Source organism: Emydura macquarii, unplaced genomic scaffold, assembly GCF_026122565.2.
Source record: "Emydura macquarii macquarii isolate MOO-44397 ecotype Brisbane River unplaced genomic scaffold, CSIRO-AGI_Emac_v2 contig_1230, whole genome shotgun sequence".
NCBI lineage: Eukaryota > Metazoa > Chordata > Testudines > Chelidae > Emydura > Emydura macquarii.
This window is the reverse complement of record NW_027131367.1, coordinates 1,658,433-1,672,007: the sequence shown is the minus strand read 5'-3', so window position 1 is coordinate 1,672,007 and position 13,575 is coordinate 1,658,433. Positions and strand designations below refer to the sequence as shown.

General features: G+C 47.8%; 1 protein-coding gene across 3 annotated transcripts in view; it reads left to right on the top strand.

The window, feature by feature from the left end:
* Positions 1 to 129: 129 nt before the first annotated feature.
* The window catches only part of TBC1D16 (TBC1 domain family member 16), a 37,897-nt gene continuing 24,451 nt past the window's right edge, over positions 130 to 13,575 (top strand). The window contains exons 1-3 of one of the 3 annotated variants that reach the window (XM_067547208.1): positions 130 to 168; positions 10,122 to 10,361; positions 11,588 to 12,218. In XM_067547208.1, coding sequence (XP_067403309.1) covers positions 10,184 to 10,361; positions 11,588 to 12,218 — 809 coding nt within the window. In that variant the 5' untranslated portion in view covers positions 130 to 168; positions 10,122 to 10,183. Of the gene's footprint in view, positions 169 to 10,121; positions 10,362 to 11,587; positions 12,219 to 13,575 lie in introns of those variants that run through there. The other 2 variants (XM_067547207.1, XM_067547209.1) reach the window with 2 other exon arrangements.

Sequence of the window (13,575 nt, the reverse complement as noted above, 5' to 3'; positions counted from 1 at the left end):
AGGGTGTGGGGGTGGAGCTTCCCGTGGCCCCGCCCCCGCTGTCCCGCCCCGCCCCCCCCCTCCACCCGGCCCGGGCGGCCCGGCCCCACGTTACTGAAGGCGGCGGCAGCGGCTGCAGGACGGAGTAGGAGGGAGCGGCCGGTCTCGGCCCTTCTGCCTGGGGCCGGGGTGGGTATCAGCAACCCAGCGGGGCTGACCGGGCGCTGGCTGGGCTGGGAGGGAGGGAGGGAAGGAGGCTGCGTCCGGGGGCGCTGTATCTCGGAGCAGGCGATTGTGCTGTGTGGGTGGGGATGACTGCAGGAGGGGCTGCATCCTGGAGGTGGGGGCTGCACGGGGACTATCCGTATCCGTATCCTGGAGGCGGTGTCTTGGAGGGGCGGGGCTGCAGGAGATGAAGAAACTCTACCCTGGAGGGGGTGAGGTTTGCGCCCCGGGGGGGGGACACTGGCAGTTGCACAAAGGGAATAGTCTCTACTAGACCGGATCTCATTGGCAGCCCTGTGTAAATGTGTCTCCCCCGAAGCGTGCCTGATCCAGGTGCCCTGGGCTTCTGTTTTCCTTTTGCTATGAAGGAGCACAAGGAATGTGTGTTTAAAGGGTGTCTAGGCTCTGGGGGTGACGTTCTTATGTGTGTCTTGGGTTTGTCATGTGCTTGCTTCTTAAATCCCACTGAGATTCTTCTTGGGTGTCTCTTAATCCTACTGAATCTGTCTGTCTTCCTACTCTCCACTTAGTGTGGTCTCTTCCCTGATGGTATCTGCACACTTGCTAGTCCTTCTGTCCCATTACTAGGTGCACACTTTATACTTATGATTATTTCCTTGTGTGGCTTTCTTAGATGCTTCCACCTCCTCTTTTTGCTATGTATGGTTGGGGTTTTTTGTTTTTGCTTCAGAGTAGGGTGACCAGCTAACACGTGTGAAAAACTGGGACAAGGGAGTGAGGGGTAGTAGGCACCTATGTAAGAAAAAGCCCCTAATATCGGAACATCTGGTCACTCTGCTTCAGAGTAAGCAATGAAGATTCCTATTATCTCAGGTACCTACCTAGGACCAAGCAATTTGTAAAATTCTGTTTTTTATAAGCTCAGATAATGAGTTAATAATTAAAACAATTCTATTTGAAAACAGAACTTTGGGTTGGAATGAATTTGGGATTCTAGCCCATCTCTCAGTAGTTAAATGGGAGATTCAGTGCCCCCAAATTATCTGGCAATATGTAGCGGGCACCAGTGCCCGGAAAGCCAGTTTTTCTGAGGATACAATTTTGTTAGTTAATTTCTAGTTATTTCTGTGTGTATGACTCTCTGACACAATCTTTTTAAAATTTGTCTTTATTGTTAAGTCTACACTAAAATAGCATGATTGCTGTGAAAGGTTTGATGCCATCTGTAAATGTTACATTGTAGCTAATAAACTAGCAGTTTTTTCTGCCTACTTGTGTTTTTATGTAGCAGTGCCATCCCTGCTGCAAGAGGGAATTATCTTTTTTTGTTTTTTGTTTTGGTAATTTGTATGTGATGAATAATGAATGTTAGGTCCAGAGTCTATAAAACATGAATCTTGTAACATGTGCTGTCAGCATTTTTGAGATCCTTTTAATATACAGCTGGGTCCCTGGCTCAGAAGCCAGCTGTTAAAATGCATATTAATTACATGTTGTGTTTTGTTCTCCCACCCCCATTTGTTCTTAGTGGGAAAGGCAGTGGGAAGGGAAAAGAAGGAAGCACTGTGTTCCACCTGGGACCTTGAATATGCCTCCATTTTTTCCCGTTCTTTCTCCTTCCCTTCTCCACTCTGTCCCCTACACTTCATATTTGCTGTCCTCCCACTGGCTAGCTGATGGATTCCACTGTGAATCCATCAACACCGATCCTGAGTCAGCCAGAAGATAACTAAGCAAGATGCTTTCCTGTCCCTCGTGCTGTCCTGTATTGTTAGCAAAAGCTGAACCTGGCCTAGTACTCCGACTTTCTCCTATGGCAGTTTGGAGTAGTAACTAGCCACTGGCCAACCCCTAAAATTCTCCTATTAAATTAAGTTGAACAACATAATTTTCCCCTGAATAGCCACAATACTTGAGACTTTATTATACTACCGTTGTGCCTAGGCGCTCTAGTGTTGTGTTAGGTGCTGTACAACATAGAAGAAAAAAATGGTTCTTGCACCAAAGAGCTTACAATGTAAGACGAGACAATAGATGAATACAGATGCGGGAGCATAAGGAAACAATGAGACAGTACTGGTCAGCATGATAGGCAGCGGTCTCGGCACGCGCAGTTGCTGCAATTTTATTAGCAGCTGTGATATGAAGATTGTTTTAAGGAATAAACATTACAGATTAATATAAGTGCTCCATCTAGCATCATGAAAAATCTTTATGGTCTGCAAACTTCTTGGGGCAGGGACTGAGTGTTGTTTTACTTCTCATCATAACATTGGCACTCAGTAAACTAACTCTTCTTCCCCTGTTCTCCGTCTACCTGTGTGTCTTTCCTCAGAACATGAGCATCTCGGGGCAAGGACCATGTCTTCTTGAATGTCTGGGCAAAATCTAACTGTTAGCACAAACAAATTAGTAGTTAAAAAAAGCAAGAAAGTTGTTGAAGGGGAAGATAACTGTTGTGTTAAACTCATGTTGTTCCAAATGTCACTGATGTGAATCAGTGAAGCTTATCCAGGTTGTGAGCTTTTGACTAAGCAATTATGCTCTCTTTGAGAGAATTTCCTTCAATTTGTTAAGGACTAAACCTAGCTCTTTCCTACAGTATAATGCTTTATAGTGTCTTTCATACAGACTTCATTCCCAGACACTTCATAGATCTACCTAGAATAGTTATAAAATTAAAAAGTCAGCCAACGAAGAGAGAAATTAAGAGGAGTAGGCAAGAATGTGGGAGGGGGGCAGGGAGAAGAGATGACAGTTGAAAATAGGTGGAGAGTTGATGAGATGGACAGATTCAGAGAGGCAGGTGCGGCAGAGGAGAAGGCTGTTGCACTCACTGTGGTGAGACAGAAGAGAGGAGACTGATGTGAGAGAAGTAAGGCTGGAGCAGTCCATGCAGGGCAGCCAGTGGAGCTGTCTGAAAATCATTCCATATGGTCACTTTTGTTCGTAGGTGTGAGAAAGCAGGGGTAGCAGTGTTCTTTGCATATCGGAGTCTGGGTTTGGAGAGAGTGTAAAGAAATGGATTGCAATAGCTTAGACAAGGAAAGATGGAGGCATGGATGAGAATTTCAGCTGGGGTGAAATCAAGGCCATGGTGTGCGTAGGAAACGTGGAGAGTGATATGCAGGTATGCAACCACTCAAGGCATTGTGATCTGAAATGGGACCAGCAATCAGGAGTTCCCAAGTTTTAATTCTGCTTCTGATACTCCTTTGTGGCCTTGAGTTCATGAGTTAACCTCTCTGCCTTGGTTTCCCCATCTGTAAAATGGGGTGATGCTTGCTGAGGCTTCCTCAGAAGGGGGTTGTGTAGCTTAGTGTTTGAGGAATGCTTTGAGCAGAAGTGCTGAGTATTTAGTAGGTGTGGAAGAAACATTATGAATCATGCCAAGGCTGCAGACAGTGGGAGGAAAGGAGGCAAATGGGAGGCCTGAATCAGGGAGGAAAATGTCGTCTCAGAATGCTCATCTTACCTAAGGGAGGCACTTACATCTTTGAGATGTTTAGGGGCAGGAAGTTGAGACGAAGTGGCAAGTCTATTTGGTCAAGACAGACTGAGAGTGGAATAAAAGGTGGCTTCTAAGTTTCTCTCTCCACTTATCAGAAGTGATTGAATACACATCTGTCAGCCCCCTGTAGGATCCCCACTCCAATAAAGTCATTTGGTTAGGCCTCTTCGTGTTTGGGGCATATGATTAATGGGTTTTGCCCTGAGCTCCTGGCTGCGCTATCCATACAGTGATTAAGACTGATCATGAGGAAAGTCCATCTGTGTGTGCTCCTCTCTCAAATGGCATTAATGTTTGAGAGCCAGAAGACTGTGCTGCTGGTCGGTTACTCTGCTGATGGTGAGTTTCCGTAGCTAGGATGCAGGTTCCCTTGCTGTGCTCCAAATTGCAGTGTGTGGAAGATACAGTCCTAGTAATTAGTTTAGGGTCAGATTCAGAGCTCATGTAATTGAAATCAGAGGGCTTACTCCAAGGCAGATTTTGACCCCAGGAGGGTTTGACAAAAATCTTTGATTCCATTCATTCAACATCTCACTGTGTGATCAGCATAAAGTCTGAGAGCCAACCTGGGGGAAAATATTGTTTTCCTATATACTAGGGAAGTAGCATCTTGCTAGCTGTAGCCCTGTCTTCTCTCAGCCTGTCACGTGATGAGAATGTTTCAAATAATTACCATTTGGCTTCTGCCTTCTGGTCTGATGTGCATAGCATTAGGGGACTTATTCGTCTAGTGATCAGAACACACTGCTGGAATTTTTTAGATGTTCATTGTTAGGAGACCAGTACTGGAGCAGTTATAAGGATATGGCTGGCAGGCACTTAAAAAAGGCTGTCAAACATGAACAGCACAGACTGTAAGAGTGCTGCAAAGGTCCATATAGGAAATGATGCCCAGTCCGGGGCTGGGCTATATGCATGTGCTAGAGGAGCATGCTCTGCAAATGGTGGTTCAGTTACTGTGTAGCACAGGGAGTTCTACTAATGGAAGATTCAGCTCTGATGCGGAAGGAGTGGGTTGGTTTTTTTAATGTTCGCTGTTTGTGTCGAGGCAGATAGGGCAGGGAGTGAAGACTGGCTCGGGCGATAGTTTCTCTCTTCTCTTGCATCTGACACTCAGACCTGGGGTATTAGGCCTGTCCAAGGAGGGTGCTGAACCTCTTGGCCACTCTTTCTTCTGGGCTGAGATGCTTTTTCATGGAGGGTGAAATCTTGGCCACTCTGAAGTCATTGGGAGCTTTGCTCTGGGTGTCAGTGAGGCCAGGATTTCACTGTGATGCTCATAATAACTCTTGCCCTTTTCCTTAACTGTGGACTTGGTTCACTATTGCTGCTGCCAATAAGTTGGAAGTTAAAGATTTTTTTTTTTGGTGACCTAATTCATTCTCCCCACAATCCAGGACTACTTCAGATTGCCCTGTGCAGCATAGCTTCCCAGAGCTTTGGCTAGTCTAATTTTAAATATCTCAAGCAAATTGCTAGTAATCAGCTTTTTCACATGTAGATCTCAAAGCACAAAGGAGGGATCAATGTCCACATTTTACGTCTGGGGAATGTGAGGGTCAGAGAGTGACAGTGACTTCCTCAAGGTCGCCCACACAAGTGGGAATGGAGTGGCAGTCAGGGCTCCTGGGTTCTTATTTGTGGTCGCTGGGTCACTCTGCCTTCTCAGTGTTGCCTTTGTACAACACAAACTAACACTCCCTTCTCCCTGGCAGTTTGAGAGGATAACTTCTGCAGCATCCTGGCGATCTCTGGAGTGGAATACGGTAGTGTGCTGACAAAGTACTAAAATCAAATTCAAGAGTTCCACCTGATCGGGGAAATGCCAAATTATTTGTTTATAAGTAGCTTGCTAGGTAGATAGTCTGATTCAAGTGCACCTCGAATGCTGGTTTGACAGCTCTGGCACCCCCTGCTGATCCCCAGGACAGCCAGGTCTGGTTTCCAAACCCTGTTGTTTGATTCGTATTACTTTTAAGTATTGTGTTAATAAAAGGAAACAACAACAATCGCCCCTTGGATCCATTGCCGTGCGCACAACTGCTCAGCAAGCTGGCTTTCGAGCTGTAACCTCTCTGCCCCCACGCTTAGTTTGAATTTGTCTATCTAGACTGTCAGCTCTGTGATAAGGAGCTTGTGTGTCTGTAAAGCACTGTTCTTGTGGTTGTTGCTGTGTGACACTGCACACACCCTAACATATATGCTTAGCCTCTGCCACGCCCAGGCAGAAACCCTGCACTTCTCTTCTTTATCAGAGAACTGAAAGTTTGGGCAAATGGAGCCAGCAGGGTTTGGTCCAAGAAAATCTGCCAAGGTGAGGGTGTGGTCTGCCAACCCTCACCAGGATCTCATTGTTTAAGTTTGTGAAAAGGGAAGGGCCTTTCTAAGTGGCTGGCTGTTAGAGCAGTCTGAGACTCTGCTGGCAGCAGCTGTGCTTGGCTTCTGGTGAAGAGGACAACTGATGTAGACGTCAGGGGGTTAGCAACTGAGTGACTGCATGGCATTCCCCCTGGCATTGGCTAAAGAAGGAACCAATGGCTGAATGAAAGGCCCCAGCAGCTGCAGCGAAGGAGTCTGACAATAGGTGATGAGTGGGAGCAAACAGATCTTTTCTGTGTGCGCTTAATAAAAACTGGCAGGCAGCAGCGAGGGCTTATCAGCTAACTCCGTACTCCAGCTTCCAGAGGGCAGGGTAGGTGATCTGGTTCCTGTTGGAATGTTAGCTGTTGCTACGCTGGAATAATCTCCCACGGTCACAAAAACATAAGATTAATCCAAAATGTACCATCTTTTTTTTTTTAAAGATGCAACTCTAATGTTGGCTTGTCAACCCTAGAGACAGAATTCCTCTCAGCATCTCCAGGACAGTGCAAGGCACGGAGCGGTAGTGCAATCTCCCCAATACTACCCAACTGTGGTGGGCAGACCCACCCAAGGGGAAGAGAGTTTAGTCTCCAGAGTGCATTCAGTCCTAGACCTCTTTGCTGAGCCTGCTAACTGTTGTGCTGCTTGTTAGCTTCGGTGATGTGAGCACCTGTCTACTGGGAATGAGATTGAGACCCACCAACCTCATTTTATGTAGGACATGGAACAACCATTGGATAACTCTTGATCACTGCCAGCGTGGGCTGGAATAGAACCAGCAGCCTGGAAGTGAAATCATTTCTCTCTCCTTACCGGGCCCCTGTGAACCATCCACTCGTGGTATCTGAAATGCAGCATTTCTGCAATGCATGCCCAGTGCACCAGCCCAGATTTCCTCATGAGCCAGTGCTTCATTCTTGAGCCTTCCACTCCCAACACACTCTGCATGGACAGAGATGGAGCAATAGCTGCCAGCTAGGATCAATGCAGCTCTTTCCATTTTAGATCCATTTCATTTCCCAGGGAGCAACTTTTGATCTTCGAATGCTGCTTTATTCTTTCTGAGCGAGACGAAGGCGTGGGCCTCTTCCAATCTTCTTGGGGGCTCCTTCAGAGCTGCAGTGGTGTAGCATGGGAACTCCTGCTCTGTGCATGGAGTAGCGGCATCTCTATCTGTTGCCTCCAGCAGGAGTCCTCTCCCTATGTTTCTCAGATGCTTTCACTGACTCAGCTGCCTCTGCCTTGATCTCATATCTCACTCAAACAGTTCTGTATGTTTAAGATAGTATTTAACGTTTGGGTGAGATGACAGACACAACTAAAGCCCATTCTCTTTATAGAACACGCAGTGAGGGGCAGCCTATCCACCCCCAAGACAGGATACAAGCTGGTTCGTCTGTATGTACTATTAAATTGTTGTGATACATGTTAGCTGTCTCCACGCCAGGGGTGTTAGAGCTTCGGCTCCTCTGATAAAGAGACAGTTGCTCAATGTCATTATTGCTGTGAATTCCCTCAGCATCCTGTGCAGCCATGTTCTTTTGTAACTTCTTACAGAGACACGGGGAAATAGCTACAGACATCCCCCCCGATTCCCTCCGCTTCCTTTTCCCGGATGGGGAGGTACTATTTTTTGTTTACAATTGTTGCAAAAGACTCTCCCGCCTATCTACTGCATTCTAAGACAGCTTGGAGGAGAATCAGTACTGAGAGCCCCAGGCTGTGTGTTGTCACTCTGAGGCTTGTGCCTTTATGATACGTACCTGACGGGGATGTTTCTGAAGGTGTGTGCAGCACTAGGGTCAGTGTGCCTACGATGAGGTGAAAGAGTGAAGAAGGGCTTGCAAACCAACCCCTTCACCTGAAGAGCCAAGTGGGCTCAGCACAGAGCAGTGTCGATCCGTCTCGGTCAAGTCCTGTTGATGACTGATGAGCGCCAGCTGCCTGTGCGGGGGTGGCGATTCAAGCAGACATAAGCTAGGAAACTTGCAGTAAAGGTTTACCATTTTTCCTGTAAAAAGGCACTGTCGGCTGCTCTTCGGAGTCTTGTTTACTGTCTTTTGTGACAAGCTCTTAGAAGCTGGAAAACAATATTTCCTTCCCTGCAGCTTTTACTCTCCCATTTGAGAAATACTGGGGATTTTTTTTCTTTCGCCTCTGTGTTTCCAGTGCAGAGAAGAAAAAGCAGCCCCTTCTTGTTCACTTCTGTCAATAAACCAGCATCACTGGTGATGCCAGGGTAGCATCCCAATATTCTGCTGCCTTGTCTCCCAGATTGGGAATCGAATATTGATCTCCTGCGTGGCCACTAAGCCCACAATTTTATCTTGGCAGTACTCCCAGGTCCTGTTGGCCCAGGTGGGATTTGGACTGGAGTCTCCAGCGTGCATGGTAAGTTAAATCATTGCAGACAGGCCAGCCTTTATCCCTTCTTTTCCAGGCAAAGTGCTTTTTCAGTTATTAGCCAGTGAAGCTGTTATTCAGAAGGCTGTTGAGTATTAGGTACTGTGAACGCTTTAGGCCCCCGTGGTGTTTCTAGTGCGCAGAGTGTCTGCGAGTAAGGCAGGGTGTGTGTTCTCACTGTCCTGGAACTTCTTTTCTTTCTGTTCTTGGTTGCATCCACTGCTTGTTCTGCAGGTCAGAGTGTCAGGCAGCTGGCAAGTGGAATGCAGTAGCTGATCTCTCCAGGTGCTGCACCTAAAGCTGAAGCGATGGGAATCTCTGGTGTGTGCTGAGTCAGGTTGCCCTGTCCTTTAGGGATTAAAGAAGTGTCAACAGAAAGGAACAGCTTTGTCTCTGAGAGAACTTCACAGAGGTAGCTGCTTTCCCCTCTGCTTCAGGTGGAACCAAAACTGGAGCTCTGCCTCCAAGGCAGGGAAAGGTCCCTCTTGGAGAGCCATTTCTGCCCTGCCTTTGCATTGTTTTGAGTTGTCAGGGGGATTACATTGTGCCTACTCCGCTCTGTGTTTCAGCACATCCAGCGCTCTTCCTGGCCTGTCTGTTTAATTATTTATAGCCTGAGCGTCCCATCTGGATTAGGGATATGGCTTCTCATTACCAGTCCCCACAAGAGCACGTGTCATGTTCAGTACAAAGCTTACTCTATGGTACGGGGGAATCCTATTCCACAGCTGGCTTGTTACCTATTGAAAGAGGAAAGGATCCATGTAGCCCAGGGATGGCGTTCCATGTTCTTTTCCAGAATCCATTTGCCTGCTGTGTGTTGAATGTCTTCTCCCCATCCCCGCCACCCTCAAAAGCCCTGTTTAAATCATGTCAGGGTTATGCTAAAGTCAGGAAATCCAGGCGAATGCTTGTTAGCTTGTACTGCCATCATGGGGACCAAGCAAAGGTCCCGTAGCCCTGGATGGGGCGTCTGCCTCCACTGTCATTTCCCTGTCTAGTGTTGGTTCATCTCACAGCTTTGGTTTAACTTTGATTTTGGGTAGAGCCTGCAGGATTCCCTAGCCTGCCACGTGGCTGTCGTAGGAGGAATATGTGGGACAGCTTTCTGAGCCCTCAGAGTTACTCTGAGTTGGTGTTTTTGAGTGATACGAGGTGCTCCTTCCCCTCCCCATCTCCCTTGATAGCTCTTCTTCCCCCACAGCACTTCATCCCAGGGAGTGAGAGCCCAGGATGAGGACTTAAACCTTAGTCTCCAACCCCGTAGCGCTGGCGCTGCCTGCACCAGGGATGCTTCTCTGATTTCTGACTGTTGCTAACACCAGTGGAGCTCCATCAGTGCAGACAGGCCTAGATGCTTGGCTCACCAGCTGCTGCTGCAGCTTACGCACCGTGTGAGTCTGACCTGCTCTGAGTCTCTCCAGACCTGTTGTAGCACTGGGTGAGTCTCTTCCCCTCCCTGTGCCTCAGTTTTCTACTCTGTGAAGTGGGGATGATCAGACTGATTCCAAGTGCATGGAGGTCCACGGATGAGTCACAGGGATGAGGTCGCAGCTGAGGGGAACCCTGCCTCTCTCTGAGTGGGAGCAGTGTTGTCCTCCGCAGGAAGCTCTAGCTGCTGTCTTGCAACTGTCATGTTGCATTTCTCCTAATGCTGTTTCTTCCCTCTTCTTGGCAGATCTTTTATCTGAATTTGGCTCCTGATTGAAGTTGACGGATAATGGAAACACTCCCCTGGCAATGTCTCTGGGGCGACTCCTCCGACGTGCCTCTTCAAAAGCCTCTGACCTCCTGACCTTAAACCCCGGTGGTGGCGGTGGTTCGTCCTCTATCCTGGATGGGGAGATTATCTACTCCAAGAACAATGTATGCGTCCACCCTGCTGAGGTGCTGCCAGGTGTTGGGGAGCATCACCCAGGTGATGGGATGCTGCACTTGCTGCTCATTCTTCCATCTGTCTCGGGGAGCGTCCGCATGTACATGTCTGCATGGGGTTGGTAGCATCTGAGTCTGAGCAGTGCAAGGGTGTGACCGTGGGGCATGGGATCAGAGAGCTTCTGCCACCCAGTACAAGGCAGCATTCAGGAGGGACTGAGGAAAGGCATCCACTGAGCCGAGCCGCCATTGGTTCTCACCAATGTATCTGCTGTTTTCCAAGGAGCCCTTTGGTGGTTAGAGCAGAGGATGGAGCAGTGGGATTCCGGGTTCCGCCACTGTCTCACTGTGTGACCATGTGCTGACCACGTCACTTCTTGGTGCCTCAGTGTCCCCAGCTATAAAACAGGGCAAATGGTACTTGCCTTGGTTCCTGGGGCAGGGGTGATATTGAGGGTTATCATTAATGTCTGTAAAGTGCTTTGAGATCCCCAGAGATGATCAGAGTTGTTGTTTAACGTGTAACACTTGTCCATCACTCATTCAGGGATGCTAAGTGCCATCACACCATCCTGATGGAACAAACAGCCACAGCAAACGTCTGGGGACAAGCAAAACCCTGATATTGGCTTCCTATGCTAGAGTCAATATAGGGCTGTGTTTGAGCCAAATGCTGCTCTCTGCCCATTCTTGTCTGCTATGGGACCTCTTTGTATCCTTGTAAATGAGCATCTCCTTCTGGCTCATATTGCAAAATAATTATTTTGCAAATTTGGTTTGCATTTAACTTTTGTGTGTGTGTAACTATTTTGGGTTTGCTTTCCAGGAACCTTCTTCTAGCCGTCTAGTTCTGCTAGGACAAATACTAATGAGTAGCCGGTGTTCAGCTTCCACGTAGAATGGTATAACTAGACAACAGTGCAAAACTTACATCTGTAATCCAAAATTCACTCTTGATGAGTTGCATAACTCATCGGATCAGGGGACCAAAATGATGGCATGTGATTTCTGTAGCTAGCCAGCCCAGAAGGTATTTAGACTATTCACAAACCATCTACAGACTCAGGATTATTTGCAAATGACGAATGTTTGAGATTTTCTCAGTCTGTTTGTGGACAGAGGAGAAATCTGCCAAATGACTGGATTGCTTTTGCCCAGCTGTATTGGCAAGAGTTGAGTCAATGTGGGGGGGATGCGCTAAATATGGCTGATAAATGTCCTGAGACTACAGCTTAAGTCCTAACTGGTTGGTCCTGTGCTTTTTTGAAGGCTATTTATGTTTGTACATGGAGAAAGATGAGCTACTTGGTACCACGCTTATCCTTGCCTGGGTCCCAAACTCTCGCATTCAGAGGCAGGATGAAGAAGCCCTGCGCTATATCACCCCTGAGAGCTCCCCAGTCCGTAAAGCTCCCCGCAAGCGTGGCCGCCACACTCAGGGCTTTGGCGCTGCCCAGCAGACTTTCCCAAGCAATCCGAAACAAGCAGTAATCCCAAAAGAGGACGAAATCTTGTCTGTCTCTCAGCTTGTCAGAGATGTGGCTCACCTCGGCTCCCCTTCTGAAGACGGGGAGAAGCTGTCCCAGTGTTGCCTGGCAACTGATGGTACCCACAATCCCACACAGCCTGCCCACAGTGACTCAGGAATCTTATCGACAATCAGTTCTCAGGATGAGCAGAACAGATCGGAGTTGTCAGTGGAGGGGACGGAGGAAGGGCTGGACTGCAGGCTAGAGCAGGGGGAGGACGAGGGCTCCTTGGAGCTGTCTGCTGATGATGTGAGCAGGGATAGCACTTTTGATTCTGATTCCGATGCCTTCTCCTCCCCGTTCTGCCTCTCCCCCATCAGCGAAGCTCTTGGGGAAAGCAGTGGCTCTGTGTTTCTGGATAATGAAAGCAGGTGAGTTTGTCACATTTTTACAGCTTCCTGGTGGGTGGGGTGGGGGAATCTGAAGGCTTAAGAACATAAGGAAGCTTATGCGCTTAAAACCGGCATTGAGCTGCTCTTGCTCTGGGTTTGCTTTAATCCCCCTTCTCATGGTTTCATTCTCTTCCTTTAAATCTAAATTGAAAAGCCTTTGGGGAAATTCCCTGAGTTGGCCAGCCCCTGTTCTGCTCATTGGAACCCTATAGACTCCTCCGCCCTTGTGCGTTCATAAGCTCATGCTGCAGGCTTCTGGATAGTGCTCTCACTTAGTCATCTGGAATGTGAACCCTGCCAGTCTGTTGCGGGTATTTTTAGTGCGCGCGTCACTGTGGTATCTAGATGCCAATCCTTCTCAGTGGGGCCTGCAACAGACTCTGTCTGGGGGGGGAGGTGGACAGCTGGGCAATGAATTACTGATTTTAATGCACCTGCATCATTGCTGTGCATTGAATTAGCCCTGTACAATACTTCCTGTCTGTCTGGCCTGTGCTCGCTGTAGTCACTTTGATCCGTCTGCATTGGTGGGGCTGCATGGGCTGCAGACTCTGGCACGACGAAGCTAATTTACAGATACTGCCATGATTTAAAACTGCACTGGAAGCTGGGTTCAGATCATCCTCTGTGTCTCAAAAATGGCCAAAATAGATTAAAACCTGTAGGTTAAACAGATTGTGCTACTCTCCCTTATGGGATGATCTGAAACCCTGAGCACAGCCAGGGCTTCTTAAGGAAGTGCCAAGTCAATTGTAACTCTAGCTGCACTCCCAGAGCAACTGCATAAAGATCCAGTGCTCTGAGCAGTTCATACGCACTCTGCGTTTGATCTGTACCATAGGTAACTGCAGGCCTGCAAGGCTGTCTGGGATGAAGCTGTGTAGCGGATCAATGGAATGTGATTAAAATAAAAGCTCCAGAATAGCGCAACAGCATGCAAGTGTCTGTTGTGTGCATGCTCCATCCTGCTGGTGAAGGCACCTTCACTTGGCCCCAGGGCTGTACTGCATGCAGGCACATGACATGCCCAGTGCAGATTTAGTGTGGTTCTTCGGGTCACGTGGAAGCAGTGTTCATCTGAAAATGTGTGGTTTAGCATGGTATCCTGCACTGTCTCTTGCCCCTTTTGACAAGCAGCACATTGCTGGATTTCTTACACGGCAAACCGTATTTACGATTCAAGTGAAGTTGTTAAACATATTTTGAGAAACACTTCCCTATTAGTAACACACAACCCTTTGGATTATTAAATATCACCATTTTTAATAATCTCATGTCATTCTGTTTATTTACGCAGTGTCCTTTGCTCATCTTGGATGATGAAAATAGATTAGTT